Raw genomic sequence first — 15204 nt, 5'->3', positions numbered from 1 at the left:
AAACACAGCATGCAGTTTTAAAACGTAAGCTCTGAAGGATCCAGCTGACTGCATTTCTGCTCCACTGAGACCAAAAACTGGCTAACTGACCTCACAGCTACTAACTTCTTTAACGCTCTACCTTTGTTTTCTTTTGTTTAATTTTCTCCCATTATATCCAAGTTATACCCCCCAGATAATCTGAAAGAATTCCTTTCCCTCTGTACTGTTTACACTCTTCAAGCCTTTGTGTACACTTCTATCTCCTTATTCATAGTTTAAAAAAAAATCTTGCCTCATTGGCCACTCTTTCCATGGTTTTAATCCTTTGTTCTTGAGGAATTCCAGGGGCGCCAGGCGCTATCTGTAATATTTTGGGTAGAGCCTCAATTTTTCCTATTCTAGTTCCCTAGAAGATTGAATGACATTGATTCTGACATTACTGTTCTTACTACAAAACCTATATTCCTCTTGGCTTGATAATGTTTTTTTATTAAGTTCCATAATACACTCATTGTCTAAAATTTTAGGTGAAGCTTCAAGATATCATGCAGACACGTGCATTAAAATGTGTGAGGAAGTATGCTGGACTGAAATGTGAGTAGCTACATAAAAATGTTCTCGGCCTTTCAGTGAGTTATATACTGCAAAGCAAACAGTCTAATCATGAGGTAAATAGCCCTGATGGGAGAGAGAACAGGAGGGTTATAAACTTCAGGGGACCAAGCTTCAAGGGTTTCATTACTTTAAATGGAAGAAAAAAAGATCTATATGCAAAGATTACTTCCTGTTAAACTGTACTGGTTATAGAGAAAAATACAGATAGACAGATGACTTTGGGCAATATGGCATTTGTAAGACTGTTATGCATGCGACAGTCAAACAATCTGGTCAGCAAAGCAGCCTCAGTGCAGCAGGGCTGAAAAGTCACAGCACGGTCCTTTCTGCACGGCAGTCATGGCCACTGCTCGCACAGAGCAGAAAGCCGTGGCTGAGATCTCCTCATGCACTGATTTCCTGATGGGTTTGGGGTCTTTTAGGAACTGACAGCACAACAGAACAGATCCCCATGTTCCTGCCATGACCAAACACACAGGAAAAAGCAGAAGCAGCGCATGTTGGCACATGTAACCAGCTCATCTGGTTCTGTGTCACTACGGAAAATAGGAGAGCAGAGCAAAGTCAGGGAAAGAGACAAAACAAGAGAACTGGAAGGCTCCTCCTGAACTACAATTAGGTCATTTAGCCTTGAATAGAGCATCACTAAGCTTATCTAACCTCTAGGCACTAGAAATCCTAGGAGGAACGGTATATTCTAAAAATGCTGCAAAGTAATATTTCTAAAACTCTAAGAGAATGTCTAAATTTACACCAACTTAATTGGTGCACCAGAGTTAGGAGTCTGTCTGCTGTAGGCTGTCTTCCTTGGACAGTGACAGAAGATTTGACCCATACAGGGCCAGACACGTTCTTGAGAAATGCAGTTCTCATTATCAACAACAGAGGGAATCCATATCTACTACGCTTCAACTCAGGAGCTCAAGCTGTTCCTTCACAGACTTCTCCTTCAATAACATTGTTCCTCAGTGGGAGCCACTCCTGGCTGCTTCTGTCTGCCTCTGTGTTGAGTTTTTATTATGACAGTCCTGCTACTACCTTGTTCCCTTTGTTACTGTACAGGGGGCTCGACAGGGAGACTGATGGAGGTTATTGATTCATTTTTATTCTTTTTTAAACCAGGCATGGTTCCCCAGTGCGGTTCAGAAATGCCACAGTAGGGCCCTGACAAGCTCTGAAGCTTTATAGGAGAGCAAATTGTCAGTCAGCACTGGAACTCAGACACCAAATGAAGCATTGTGAAAGCTTGTGCTTTGGTAACTGTCCAAGGGTTAATTGGGACAAATCCAGATTCTCCAATGGGAAGCACTGGAGTTTAATATTGCTGTATATGCTGCCACCAGGTTAGTGAGGTTTGCCCCGGTCAACTGAAAATTCAGGGCCAAGCAGGAAGGTATCAGCCATACCTAACCTTGTTGAAGGAAAACGCAACGTGGGGGAAGCAGTAAGGCTGCAGATCCATACTTACTTTCAGAATGAGCTCCTTGGCTGAGTGGGACATCAGGATCCTGTCACACCAGGCTGGACATCGTGTGTTCATGTACTGCTTTCCCTGGGTGGAGTCCTCGCTGTACGGGTAACTGCGAACACATTGGCATCACAACAGTCAGCAGCTTCCTGCAAACATCCTGAAACCTCAGGCTCAAACAACAACACTAATTAAGAAATTAACTGGCAAAAAGCAGCTACTTTGAACATCTCATACAAAGAAGCTGATAAAACAGAAGTTATGTCATTGGATCACTATGAATGTACTATGGGCTCTCCAGCAGGTTCTGTCTTAGCTTTAAGACGCAACAAAGTTTATTTTGACCTGCAGAACACCCTAAAAAATTAACTCTGTACATGCTTGGGAGAGCCTAGGCCGAAATCACTGAAAGCAATGGTACTGGCAGCCTCTGGTTCAACTGTCAGGAGGCTGAGTCCAACGCTTTCTTTGTGAGTGGATCGTATCCAAGCGTTCTCACTACTTTAATACGACAGACCTTTGAATTTGATGCTCACTGGTTACGCTGTAAGGACCACTGTTTTCCCAGACCATTTCCAGAATGGCATGGGTACGTAGCCAAGGGGCTTAGAGGAAGTCCAAAGGGGCTGTGAAAGGCTCAATTTCTTGCACAGTGGACCTGAATTAGCTGAACACCAAATAATGTTTTTGTTTAAATATGTTTAAGCTGGTGCATATTACCTACAGATATATGCATGTATTTAAAATAAAGATATCTATATTTTATCCTGCTTGTGGTTGAATTCATAATGGAAACACTGAGGTTTTCAAGACACGTGTTGAAATAAAGTGTCTGGGATGTAACCAGAGGGCTTGCATGCTTGAAGAGAAACTTATTTACCACCCTACTTGCTGTGATGCTCTGAAACTGAGACATTTTGCTTTCTACCAAATAAGTTTACAAGCTACACTGCCATTAAAAAGATTAGCCATGGCAAACATCCAAGAAAAGCGTACTGAATGTACTGGAACAAACCAGTGATCTCAGTACCTTTTCCACCTCATCAAACCTAACAAGACTCATTTTCAAAACATATTATGAGAATTCAATTTGCTGCTTCACTGACATACAGAAGTACAGCTTATTTCTGAGTGTCTGTAAGATATTTTGATGATGTAATACCATTGGTAGCAGAAGCTCTTTGTCTGCAATTTAAGGGTTCACTTTTTCTGGTAACCCTTTTCTAGTTACTCAAGAATCCAATACAACTGAAGCTACTTTTTATGATAGAAGGTTTAAGAATCAATCACATTTCATACAGTCCTTCCTTTTACAGCATTAACTATCCAGCTTTTAAAATAAGACGCTCCGTACTCAGAACGATCTGTTACTGCTATGTTACAGTGCTTCATTCAAGAGCTTAAATTCTGTAAAACGGTGTCTATCAATTTGCTTTATTCATCTGAATGTTTTCAAAGGGTGAAAACTTCTGCCAATTTTTCAAGGTCTCTAGCGCTGATCACCCAGTCAAGGAGGTGAGGTCGTATAAAATATATCTGCCCCATCAGCATTCCAATGGCTAGGGCAGAAATGAAGATAAATGCTGCAAAAGCTGTCCAGACAAAATCATTTGTAGGTAATAATTGCATATGCTAAAATGAGGCAAGATCTTTTTATCAGCCAGCACCTGACCCTCAGGCTAGAAGTGTGACAGCATTCTACCTTGACAAACTCCAGTGACAAAGGCTTCTCTCTCCACACTGCCTTATCTTTGTCTTGTGCCAGTCTCACTCCTGCGAATTGCTGACATAGACGTAACAAAAAAAAAGTTATCTAAATTCACCCCTAAGAAGTAAGGAAAATTCTTTGCTCTCCCCCTTCATGCTCTAGATGGGTCACGTATGCTTTGGAATAAGCAGAATCTTTTTGTAGATCGTCTCAGAAAGTGACCTAAATACGATTCTTGAAATTGCCAGGAGCGATTCTTTTCGCAGCTTGGCAGGTTTTGTGGACAGGGCAGCTTAGTTCATTATATCTACTTATCTTAGATGGCTTTTTTTTGCAATTAAACATTTTATCAGAAATTTCTGGAATAAGACTGCCATTGAATAAATATTAATGAAAAACATCACTGAATACACAGTATTCCAGAATACAACTTTTCAAGTAACAAACATTCCAGTACAGGTCCCTGTCACCCCATTCCGTGGTTCAATGAGCAGTGGGATTACAACACTGCCAGCGCTTCCTGATTCCTTCCTCAATTCAGTCTTTTTCTTGGGAGCTCTGAAGCTTTTCACTTGGTTGGAGCACTTAGAAGGGTATTCTTTTCTATGGATACTGTGCCATCTTACATCATTTTAGCTTTCTCCCTAGCTGATGTGATTTAAAACCAGTCAATAAAAGCAATCAAAGGAGGAGACAGACAGATGCACAAGCATCTCAGGAAACTCGGCTAATGATTCTGTGTTGCCCTAATAGAAAGATATTGCAAAATACAAAGATACAAAAGAAACCAAACTACCCAGAACCTCAAAGCTGCCACACACAACAGCACTGATTTTCAGTCTTGTACACATCTGTCACAAGAATGCAGCCCTTGGGCATGCTCCTGGCACCTCCTGCAATAACAAGTCTTCTCAGGTCAGCAGGCCTGAGCCCACAACCTGCAGGAAGGCTGCAGACTGAACAACTCAACAATGGATAACTAACAAAGATGCACGCGTTTCAGAAAAAGCAGGATATGTATCACAGCACTCACACTGCTTCATCGAATACAGCAACTGCCCAGTAAGTACAGATCCAGGATGGCACTCAAAAAACTGGAAAACGTTTCTGATGACTTGGTTGGGCTGACTATGCTAATACAGTTCTGTTTGATTAGTAACTTTTTGTTTTCTCTAGGGTGCCTTCACAATTCATCTCTTCTCGTCCTTTTTTTCAGCCCTATTTTCTTACCTGCTTCTTTAAAATAGAGTGTAAACAGTTACATGTAAATTTATGCAAGAACTAATCTTTTAATACACAACTTCCAAAAGATATTCAGCGTAGGATTGTCTACTACCAAGTACATTTTATAGCTTTGTTTTCTTTGATATCTCCAGCTCCTTTTAACACAACCATTCCAGGCTGGTAAGGAGCTCACAATTCTTGGTTAAAAACTCATTTAATAATTAAGCAGATTTTCTGATCTATGAATTGCATAAAGAATAACATAGATTTGATAGAAATAATTTTAAGGACTCTACATCAAATAACCAAAAATTGAGAGAATCTTGCCAGGATTGAGTGTTCTCAGTCTTGACCATTAAAGCTCTGGCTGTTGTGGAGAAAAGGAAGAACCAGCTCATTTGGCCCCATGGCTGTAGAAAAAAAAAGGAATTTCTTCATTTCTCTAGCCTTCTGCCTCAGTCACCATCTAACTTGTGCTATATTAAAAAAACAAAAAACAAACAAACAAAAACAAAAGAGATTTTGGTAATAGCAATTGTTCATGTAAAAATGATGGCATAACAGAAAAAGGCTTCCTGGGGTATCACTGAAGCACAAATGATGACTAGATACAGTGCTAACACTTGTGTGTGCTATATATGAGTGGGCACACTTCCTCACCTGAGCATTCAATACAGTTACTTGGTGGTTTTGCACGCAGTATATTCTATATACAAATGGACATATGAGGAATCCCATATGGAATAACTTTTCTGCCCTGTTTAAAACAGAGGCAAAGTTGAAATTTAGGATGTTGACCACTCACATCAGTGGAACAGCTAGTAACAAAATTAGTTTGTTGTTGTCTATATATGCCAGCCAGCAGAGAGTTACACATAGTATCCTCTGACTGTATACGTTCTGGATAATGGATAGACAGGCAGTTCTGGAGCTGGACCATCCATGCACGTGGCTTAGATAATCTGTCTCCAATCCTCAGGATTTATTTTTTCTCAAGATATTCCTTCTGGCCACTTTTCCACCTTATTTCACAAACGTTTATGCACCAATTAAAGCAACATCATTAATATAATCCTGAATGTTGTCAAAATCTAACAGTACACTTCAAGGATTTGTAAACTAACTTTGTTGATTAGGAACAGGGTGTCAAACGAGCTTCTGACATTACACTTAATAAGGATGAGAGCTACTTGGCACCTGTTGGTGAAAATAAAACATGAAGAGTGTCAGTAATATTCCTTCACTATGGCTGTTGACAGGGACTGTCAAAGATGATTGGACACCTTTACAAAAATACTTACTGCAGGGTGAAAAGTCTTCTGGCATCATAAACCATCCTGTCAACAGCGCCTTACCTCAGAACACAAGCCAACAATGCAATGTATATAAACGTCTCCTTAACTGGCATTTCCAGTCAGGAAAAATGCTCCTAGTGAACTCTCCTCTTGTTCAAGAAAGGATAAAATGTGTTACTGAGGTGAGTGAAGAGTCTTTTCGAACAGGAAACAATTAATTCACTTTGGAGCATTATCACCCATAAAGCTGTCTGTCACAAACAGCTCTGCTCTCATTCAGTTTTGCTCACAGCCAACACTGTGAGCGTGCCCTGCTGCTGCCAGTGCATTTTGGTGCCACTAGGCATCCTGTCTTCTATGGAAAAGACATTTTTGGTAGCGCCGTAGAAAGTGTGATACCATCCACTAGGAAGCAACGGAGAAAAAGCACACTGTGTTGCATTTTCTTTTAGTATAATAAAAGTCATCCTGAGAAAATACGCATGCTATGTCAAGATTCATGTGCAGAATTTAGCCAAATTTTATCGTGTTTCAGGGAGTAGAGAACAGCTCCTCCTTAAGGACCAACTGTCCTCTGACTTGTTTTTAATACAAAACGTTTCAGATGGGATGGAATCATGAATTCCATGAGAATGAGAATGGAGCTCTTTATGAGAAGAGTTGAGATACAGTTTTAATTTGGTCCAGTTTATTTTGGAATTCAAAGATGAGTCCTTGCATTTACTCTTATCTACTCTCAACTTTCTGTTGAGATATCGAGAGAACTTCAAAAGGTGAAAAATACCAAACACTTTTCATCAGGAAACAGTCTATTACTTTAATTACTTTTAGCTCTGCTCTGCTTTCAGGTTGTCTGAGATGATTTTACAAGGAATAAGGACTGTGTAAGACTTCCCGTTCAAGTTTCGATTACTTTCAAAGTCATAAGGCCAAATATATGTATATAAATAAAAAATATACTTTTAATTGGCAAGGTCCCATTTCAGTATTGATGTGTGTTGGACACAAGCAAGATCTCAATAAAATGTCATCTGACCAAAGTATGACATCTAAGAATCAGCGTATAACATTGCTGATTTTTGTTCGCTGCCAGATCATCGGTTTCTTCCCCCAAATCAAATTACCACTTCATATTTTCCCAAATCCGAAAGGGAGATTTGGGTTCCTTAGGCTTTTTCCCAACAAATGGGCCCATGTAATTCATCTTCATATGCTCGTCGTAGGAGCAGACAGTTAAAGCTTAGCCATGAGACACACCGGTATTTGAATTAAATTAACTGTTCACCTGTACCAAAATACTAATAAGCCTTCATGATGCTCTGCTGAGCTAACTGGCCACGATATGCATCTCACTTAAGCCAAATCAGGAGGGTAAACAGAGTCCTGCAAACACAGTAGTTTAAGTACAATGTGTTAAACAGCTGCTACTTGCAAATGCTACACTAACACCATGGTGATGAAACCAACAATCAGAGTCAAAGGTGACAATAAAAAGGGAGGTCACCAGGGCAATCCAGTAGCAAAGGGTAAAATGGGTAAACAGGACCCCAGCCATAACTCCAGGCTCAACACAAAGCAGGAAGGTTAACAACACAGCGCTTTTCTCTGAATTTTGTTTTATGGATTTATGTTGAGCATATTGCTTTTTTCCAGATAACGAGCTGCTTTGGAAAATCATGCTGTTGTAATACATGTGGAGAATATATAGGATTCTGCTAATATTTCTCTTCTGTTAGTCTAACTCTGGACCTCCTCCAGTAAAAAGGAAAAAGAAACCCAGAGTTCCTTCCTTTTTCTCTTTTCCAGCGAGGAACAACTGGGCATTTCTTCTTCTGCTCCCAGAGAGAAATCCCTCCTCGCTGATTACAAACATTCCGCTGCCGAACACAGCGGTGGCACGAACACACACTACCTCTCGTACCACCCACCCGCTCAGTGCCGCTCTGCGGGGCACTCAGCCTGCGCAGGGCCGACACACCGACGCACGGCTGACGGCGCCCAACCTGCAGAGTTCTGCCGTTCAGAAGAGCGGCGCGGCGCGGCCCAGCTAACAGCAACATTAACACCCCTGCGAGTGGACAATGAGCGACGTGCTCCAGGGCTTTAATAACAACAAAGCTGCACTCCGCTAAGTCTCCGTGACACCTCCACTATTACAAGTGCTTACACAGAACGATGAATGGTGTTGGCATGTTGGAAACAACCCAGCGTGGGCTCGTTCCAGCAGAACGGTCTGATGCCACCGCACGTGACTGTGATTGAGCTAAATGTTTTCTCCAGGAACCAGCCTGACTTAGGCTAAATTACCTCTGTGCAATACTTACACAAATTCTAATACAGAAGATAAAAATTAGCACAAAGCTGAGCGCCAGGTAGGAAGGGCCTCAGGTTCCAGAAGACCAAGCTTTTCAGTAGTACGTTCAGACCTCAGCAGGATGCATTAGTGGTAAAAAGACTACAATTGATGACCTGGCTAACAGCAAAGACCACAACCTCTTCAGAACTTACTCTATGTTTCCATTTAAACACTGTCTGCAATCTCACCTCGTACATGGCTTACAGTAATAATCAGCGCTTGAAACTTCTTGACATTCCTGATTTTACTCTTTATTTTCCCTTGCCACAATTCCTTAAAACAAAGAACTGCATACTTGGCAACTTGATCCTGTTCTTCACAAACTAAAAAAAAAAAAATAATCCTATTTTAGTTTGGAAATTAAGTGAGGATGACAGTGGGAGCTGTACTGGTTTAAATACTGGTTTAAATAGGGGTAAGAGCTGTTAAAGTGTTATAGTGGTTAAATGATCACTGATCTAGAGTAAATGACAGCTGTCTTTTCAGTCTCCAGCTGGGAAGCAGTTTCTCTGCTCCACCCTCATGTGGTTGAAGAACCTGGATAGCTACACAAGGTCCTGGGGCAATCTGTCCCTCAGGGGCTAAGAGATCTGCTGACAGTTTAAGATAACCTGGAAAATACCTGGAAGGTGTCTTACTTTTCATGAATTAATATTAAGTATTGCTATTTGGCAAAAAATGCAAAATACTTCTTAATTGGCAGAAAAATAATGCACTATGAAAGTAACTGATACAGCAAGGACAAAAACCATCCACCCAGTTTAACAGATGTTCACCTATTCAGGTGCCTAACGCTTCCTTCTCTGAGGAAACAACCCAGAAGCAGGTCATGTTCTATGCAATGGAATCCCATTTGCTACACGAGTTCTGTACCCAGTTGTCTTCTTGTACGTTTTGAACACATACAAGGCAGCTGGAGAGGACAGTGCTACGTAAAGGAGTCCATCAGAATCTGAACCACGATCTTGCCTTCTCATTTCCCACAACAGGGCAACATTTGGAATATGTACAAAGGCACCAAGAGGATTCAGTACAAAAGCCAGAACTGTTCTTTGGACTCTCTTCTGAAGGGAAGGAACAAGTGGGTGCCTTTAAGAATAGCTCTGCTTCCTGCAGAACAGACCAGCTCATTCTCCTGTCAGACTAGACCAGGAAAAAAGTATATATAATTGTGCAACCTGCTAGAATAAAAAAGAAGGTCACAGGACAAGATGCAAGGATAGAAAACAGATGGATTATTGATTAAACAGGAACCTGGAAGGAGTAAGTACAAGAGCCAAAGAAAACTCCATCAGAAACACAGCTTCAAGAACAGATGAGGTTCAGCCTATCTCCTGGTGGGAGGTGACAAAGCCAAGATATTGCCAATGCAGAGAGTCTGCTACAGAAAAACATCACAAAGAGGATATCTAAGACACAAACATATGTCCAGCCAGTAAATTACATGACAGCCTAATGCAACAACAAACAGGAATAGGCCACTTTAAGAGAATGATTAATACTTAAGAGTATTGTGCATGCAGGCTTATCGGAAAGCAAACCTTGTAGGTGGGTGTGAGTCCTTGCTAAAGTCAACTCCTATCTTCGCTATACAACAGCTACAAGAATAATTATAATAATTAATGGAGAGCAGTGATAAAGTTAACAATTGCCCACCTGTATACGAACTGACCACAATGTTGTTTCTTCCTTTTTCACACCTACTGCTTTCTGCAATGATTGTTGACTACTACAAACCCTCTTCCAGCTTCATGCTGGGTTTGCTGTTTGCTCACGGCCAAGCTGTTCCACCTATGATTGACAGCCCTCACTGAGTTTAAAATTCTGCATTGTATTTCATCCCCAATGGCTAAGGTTGCTATGGGATACATTAGATTACAAAGGGCAATTAGATAAAACATGAATATTCATCATATAAAGAAAAGGCCTCAAAATAAAGGAATGGATGGATACTGTCTGAAAAATTATATGTTAGCAGCCCTCTCCCTGTTCTGTGTAAAGATAACAAACTTGCAATGTAGCCTGCGATTTTTTATTAAGCTAGGATTGCTTTTACAGCTTACCTTCGCTCTCAGCAGATTTCAGGAAGACAGAGTAAGGATTTGCTGTGGCCGAAGGCAGTGTGGTTTGTTACTGTTCTTATTCTCACTCCAAGGGCAGAGAAACGATGAAAGGGATGGGCTTTGAACAAGCTAATCTCTTAGCCGGGAGACAACAAACTGAGTGGCTGCTTTCCCTGCTGGCTGGGAGGGACTGCTACACTCGTGGACATTGCTCCCTTGGCAGTTTCTGGTGATATCGACTGTGACATGCAGGAATGTGCTGGATCCCTTGGGCAGGGGCTGCTGACCTGGGGCACAGCAGCCTCAGCACACACACGTTGAGCCTGCAGGTCAAGACTTCTTTTTCAGAATTTCATTCACTGCATCACTAGAACGTTTCTTCGTGATGTACGGCTTATGTGGGATGGTTGGCTCATACTTGGAGAATTGAGAAGAACTCAGAATTTAATCGGAATTAAAAAAAAAAAAATCTAGCTATCAAGTGCCAAGCTGAACAGATCAGAGATAACGGAAAGCCTTGCAAGCGGAGCAGATGCTGCAAGGGCTGCACTCAGGGCTTAGTTCTGGGGGTTTCTGAGGAGTCAGTGCCTGACCGCCACAGCATGGGAAAAAGAAATAACATCAAACAGCCGCACAGTCTGAAACCAAACTAGTTTTGGACTGGAGAAGAAGAAAATTTTTCAATTCCACAAATACACCTGCAGAAATACTGTTTTTAGTTCTGACTGGTGGAGTCACCATACCTGCAGTGCTCAAGAGGCATCAGGATGAGGTGCTATGAGATATGGTTTAGTGGCTTGTGGTAGTAATGGTGATGGGACAGTTGCAGGTCCTTTCCAACCTTGTGATTCTATGACTGATAGGAGGTTGCATTGGAAACCTTCCCACATACAAAGCGGATGGGGAAAAGGCTCCTGGAGCTAAGGTTCACTAACACAGTCTGCCAAGACCCTGCGAAGACACACTTACATATTAACTTTTGGGAAGGTGTTGTGTTGCCTTAATAGCACTCACAGGGCAACTACAGATTTTGTTTAGATTTATTATATACTCCAGTTATAACTCCCCTCAAAAGTATTGCTAGAATTATGCACTAGATGTACTATCAAAGTTACCATATGGTTCAAAATAGTGATGTATCTGTAAAATTCAAGAAATTCCACCTCCATATTCTTTAGTAGTTTGAAAACTTTAAAGTGAACTATCATTTTAAAGGCGTAGAAGTCATCAAACTGTGAATTATATTAAATATATAATTATATTAAATATATATATAATATAATTCACAGTTTGATGACGTCTTTAAAATGATAGTATATATATATATATAAATGGCATTTCTGAAAATCCTCATCCACATTCCTCAGCAGCCATGTGAACACACTCATCATCACTGCTTGAATTGTTTTTCAAATGTGCTCAGTGATTGTTTGCTCTGAAATGCCCAAGAGCACAGCTTATCTCCTTCCTTCCCCTTACAGGTGGCTGGCCATGGGGTGACAGCACCATCTCCACTTGTACACTTCTGTTCCCCTGAAATATAGTTTTTCAAAATATAAAACTGACTGTTCTGGCTTTCAGTGAATAATGTCTGAAATCTAGATTTATATTAATTTAGCTGACTGTGTTTTAATGCAGTCTTCCACAGCAGTCGATCTAACACACCTTCCCACAGACAGTTAAACTAAAGTAGGCACCAAGCAGCATGGAAGAACTGCATGAGCTTGCCATGGAGGGCTATCAGCTCAGGTTCAGTCATCTTTTAAGCACCAAACGGTGAAGGGCCGCTGTGAAACAATGCTCTTCTCTCTGTGGCTGTCCAGACTTGGCAAACAGAGCAATGCAGGCCAAGAGCTTTTTGGTATTTCAGCTCCTTTAAGGAATTATCTATACTAGGTCTTAGAGACGAGGCAAGAAGTCAGTTTAAAAAAACTAAAATTATTTAAGAACAGTCAGAGACTCAGAGATCCCTACTCTCTACAGAATTAAAGAGCAACTTTTTATTTGATACTTATTACAACATCGGAATTTTATTTTCAGGAACCATTAGCTCTGTGACTGAAAATAGGAAAGAAATCATAAAAAATTAAGTTTATAAAAGCTGTTATTAAAAAGCATGATTTAACAGTAGATATAAATACATAAAGACCTCCTTCTATGGCCAAGACCTGTAAATAATGATTCTTGAGATGCTTTCTCTGCCTTACGAGCGGTAAGAGATCGGTGCTCTCCCTGAGTACTGAATGTAGTTTACACTCAACTGTAAAGAGATGGTAAGGAGCTTTGGAAAGGCACGCTGCAAATAACTTTTGCAGAGCATAATAAACTCAACAACTATCAATACAATGGAGGGGAACAAAACATCATAGGAATATTACAACATCTTCATTTTATTATCGCTTTGTTTGAATAAGTCAACATTTTTATTACTGCTTATATTGAAATGCTATTTTAGTGTGACAAGGACCTGGAAAAAAAGTAGAATTGGTAACCAAACTATTCTAGGTTCCCAAAGAAGTTGCATGTTTGTTTGTTTTTTTTGTTTGTTTTCTTTTTAATAATAACAGTCAATTGGCATTTTTTCCACACTGTAAATGATGCATATCTTCCCTAAATCCCACAGAGTGAGAGTGGTTAACTTGTACTCTGCATTCCTGTAAAGTCTCATGGAAGGGCCGTTTCCCTAGCATGTAGGAATACACAAAATGTTTGCCAACACATTAAGGCCCTAGAACAGTTCCTGCTGCCCAAACCAGGCTTGCTGCACCTTTCTCACATCCCTCGTGCACCCTGTGCTCTTTGCTTATAGAAAGGTTCACCTAAAGAGCAAAGCACTGTGATTTCATTTAAAAGAAATTAAGTAGATCCCTACATAATTGTCGTGGCTTCAGCTGAAACTCGGAAGTAGGGGCAGAGGAATTCACTGTAAAAGAACCCTGTACAACTCAGTGCCTGATGTGCTGCTAAAAGAAGCGGGAACGAAGAGTAATGCGTGAGGACTCAGGATTGGGTTCTCACCACAAGCACTGGTCGGAGCCAACTGAACTCAAGGCACTCCTCTGTGAGAAAGGCATTCCCTCCTGTGCATTCGCCATAATGCCTGGCACCATGAAATGGAGTTTGCTTATTATTTCAATTAGGATTTTGCTAATTTTTATGCTGTAAAACCAGTAGTTTTCAGTCAAAACAAACCCCTCTTATGAAGAAAGGGAACTGGCTGTCCACCAGCGCACACTGGTGTTCTCCTCAGCGAGCCTCGGCCTGGAGATCAGAGCTAAGACACCATGCCACCCTCAGCATTATGCAAGAAAACAAGGTAAAACAGGGGTCAGCACAAACACCGCATGTTTGTACCTAGCTGTGCTTACACATGAGCTATCTAGATCGTGTGTAGTGCTGCTCTAGGAATGAAGCGAACACGAAACCAGGAAAACTGTTCAAGCAGAAGTTTTGGCCCCGATGAAGCTGACTGTAGAAGTACCACTGACTCAGGAGGACTAAAGCTTCCACAGCAGGCCAACAACAGTAGTGCATCAGTATAACCTCATGACAAAATCCAGAGAAAGGACAGTTTATGCTTTTAACTTCATCTGCTGCAACTGAAAGCAATGCGACATTTTCCATTTATCTGAAGTGTACACTGAATCTCAAACATGCTTCTTGAGAGGAATGTGTGAAGAATAGAACCCAACCCCAGCACTGATAATATTGTATCAAAAAACAGTATAGCTTATTCGTTAACTGTAACAGCGATTATAAAACTTAGATCACTCAAAACATACCAGTTCAGACAACATCTGTATTAAGAAATGCAGTGTAAGAAACAACCATTGATTGAAAGAGAAATATAAAGTAGAAAGAGAATGGTAGAATGGAATTTTTCATCTCATAAGTTCATTTCGTAAGCTTTTGTTCAACTTCATAAATCCCAAGCTTTTCTATTTAAACACTTGCTACTATGAAAGCTAAGATGGATTTGCTAACTAAAACAAATTCTGGAATACTGCTTTAAGGCTATCATTGCAATTGTTCACGGCTTCCTTCTAAATTCAAATACTCACTTATTAAGCACATAGGCCTAACACAAAAAGTGACTTTAGATCTTTCTCTGCTTCTTCTTTTGTTCTGCAAATGCAACAAACTGATGTATCATACACTTTGCAGCTAAGAATTCCAACAAGTTCCAAGTAGTTTCTAAGCATACAGTACTTTTCACATCCTCCTGTGGTTAAAGACATAAAATGCAGTATGATTGGATATATGACAAATATCCTATATATAAAGCTTATATTTACAAAAACTAAATAAAATGGCCAAGTAATGAGAAGCTACAGATATATATATTTTTTCTCATAAGGTGATGAAAAAATGCAGGGAAAACAGATGGCAAGTTAAGCAAAAAAATGTAGGCTGTATTGTTCCTTTCTTTCTAGGTATTAAGTTATAAAGAAAAATATGCAGCTTTTTTTGCCCATTTAAAAAATTTCAATTTA

The 15204-nt window shown here is 40.4% G+C and overlaps 1 protein-coding gene across 4 annotated transcripts in view; it reads right to left on the bottom strand.

The window, feature by feature from the left end:
- INPP5A (inositol polyphosphate-5-phosphatase A) overlaps positions 1 to 15204 on the bottom strand; it is a 252334-nt gene that overhangs the window by 5303 nt on the left and 231827 nt on the right. For all 4 annotated transcript variants that reach the window (XM_085229728.1, XM_085229729.1, XM_085229726.1 and 1 more), the window contains exon 13: positions 2066 to 2177. In XM_085229728.1, coding sequence (XP_085085854.1) covers positions 2066 to 2177 — 112 coding nt within the window. The remainder of the gene's footprint in view (positions 1 to 2065; positions 2178 to 15204) is intronic.

This window comes from Meleagris gallopavo, chromosome 8, assembly GCF_905368555.1.
Source record: "Meleagris gallopavo chromosome 8, MGAL_WU_HG_1.1, whole genome shotgun sequence".
In the NCBI taxonomy this organism is placed as follows: Eukaryota; Metazoa; Chordata; class Aves; order Galliformes; family Phasianidae; genus Meleagris; species Meleagris gallopavo.
The sequence above is the reverse complement of the archived record's forward strand: the minus strand, read 5'-3'. Positions and strand labels throughout refer to the sequence as shown.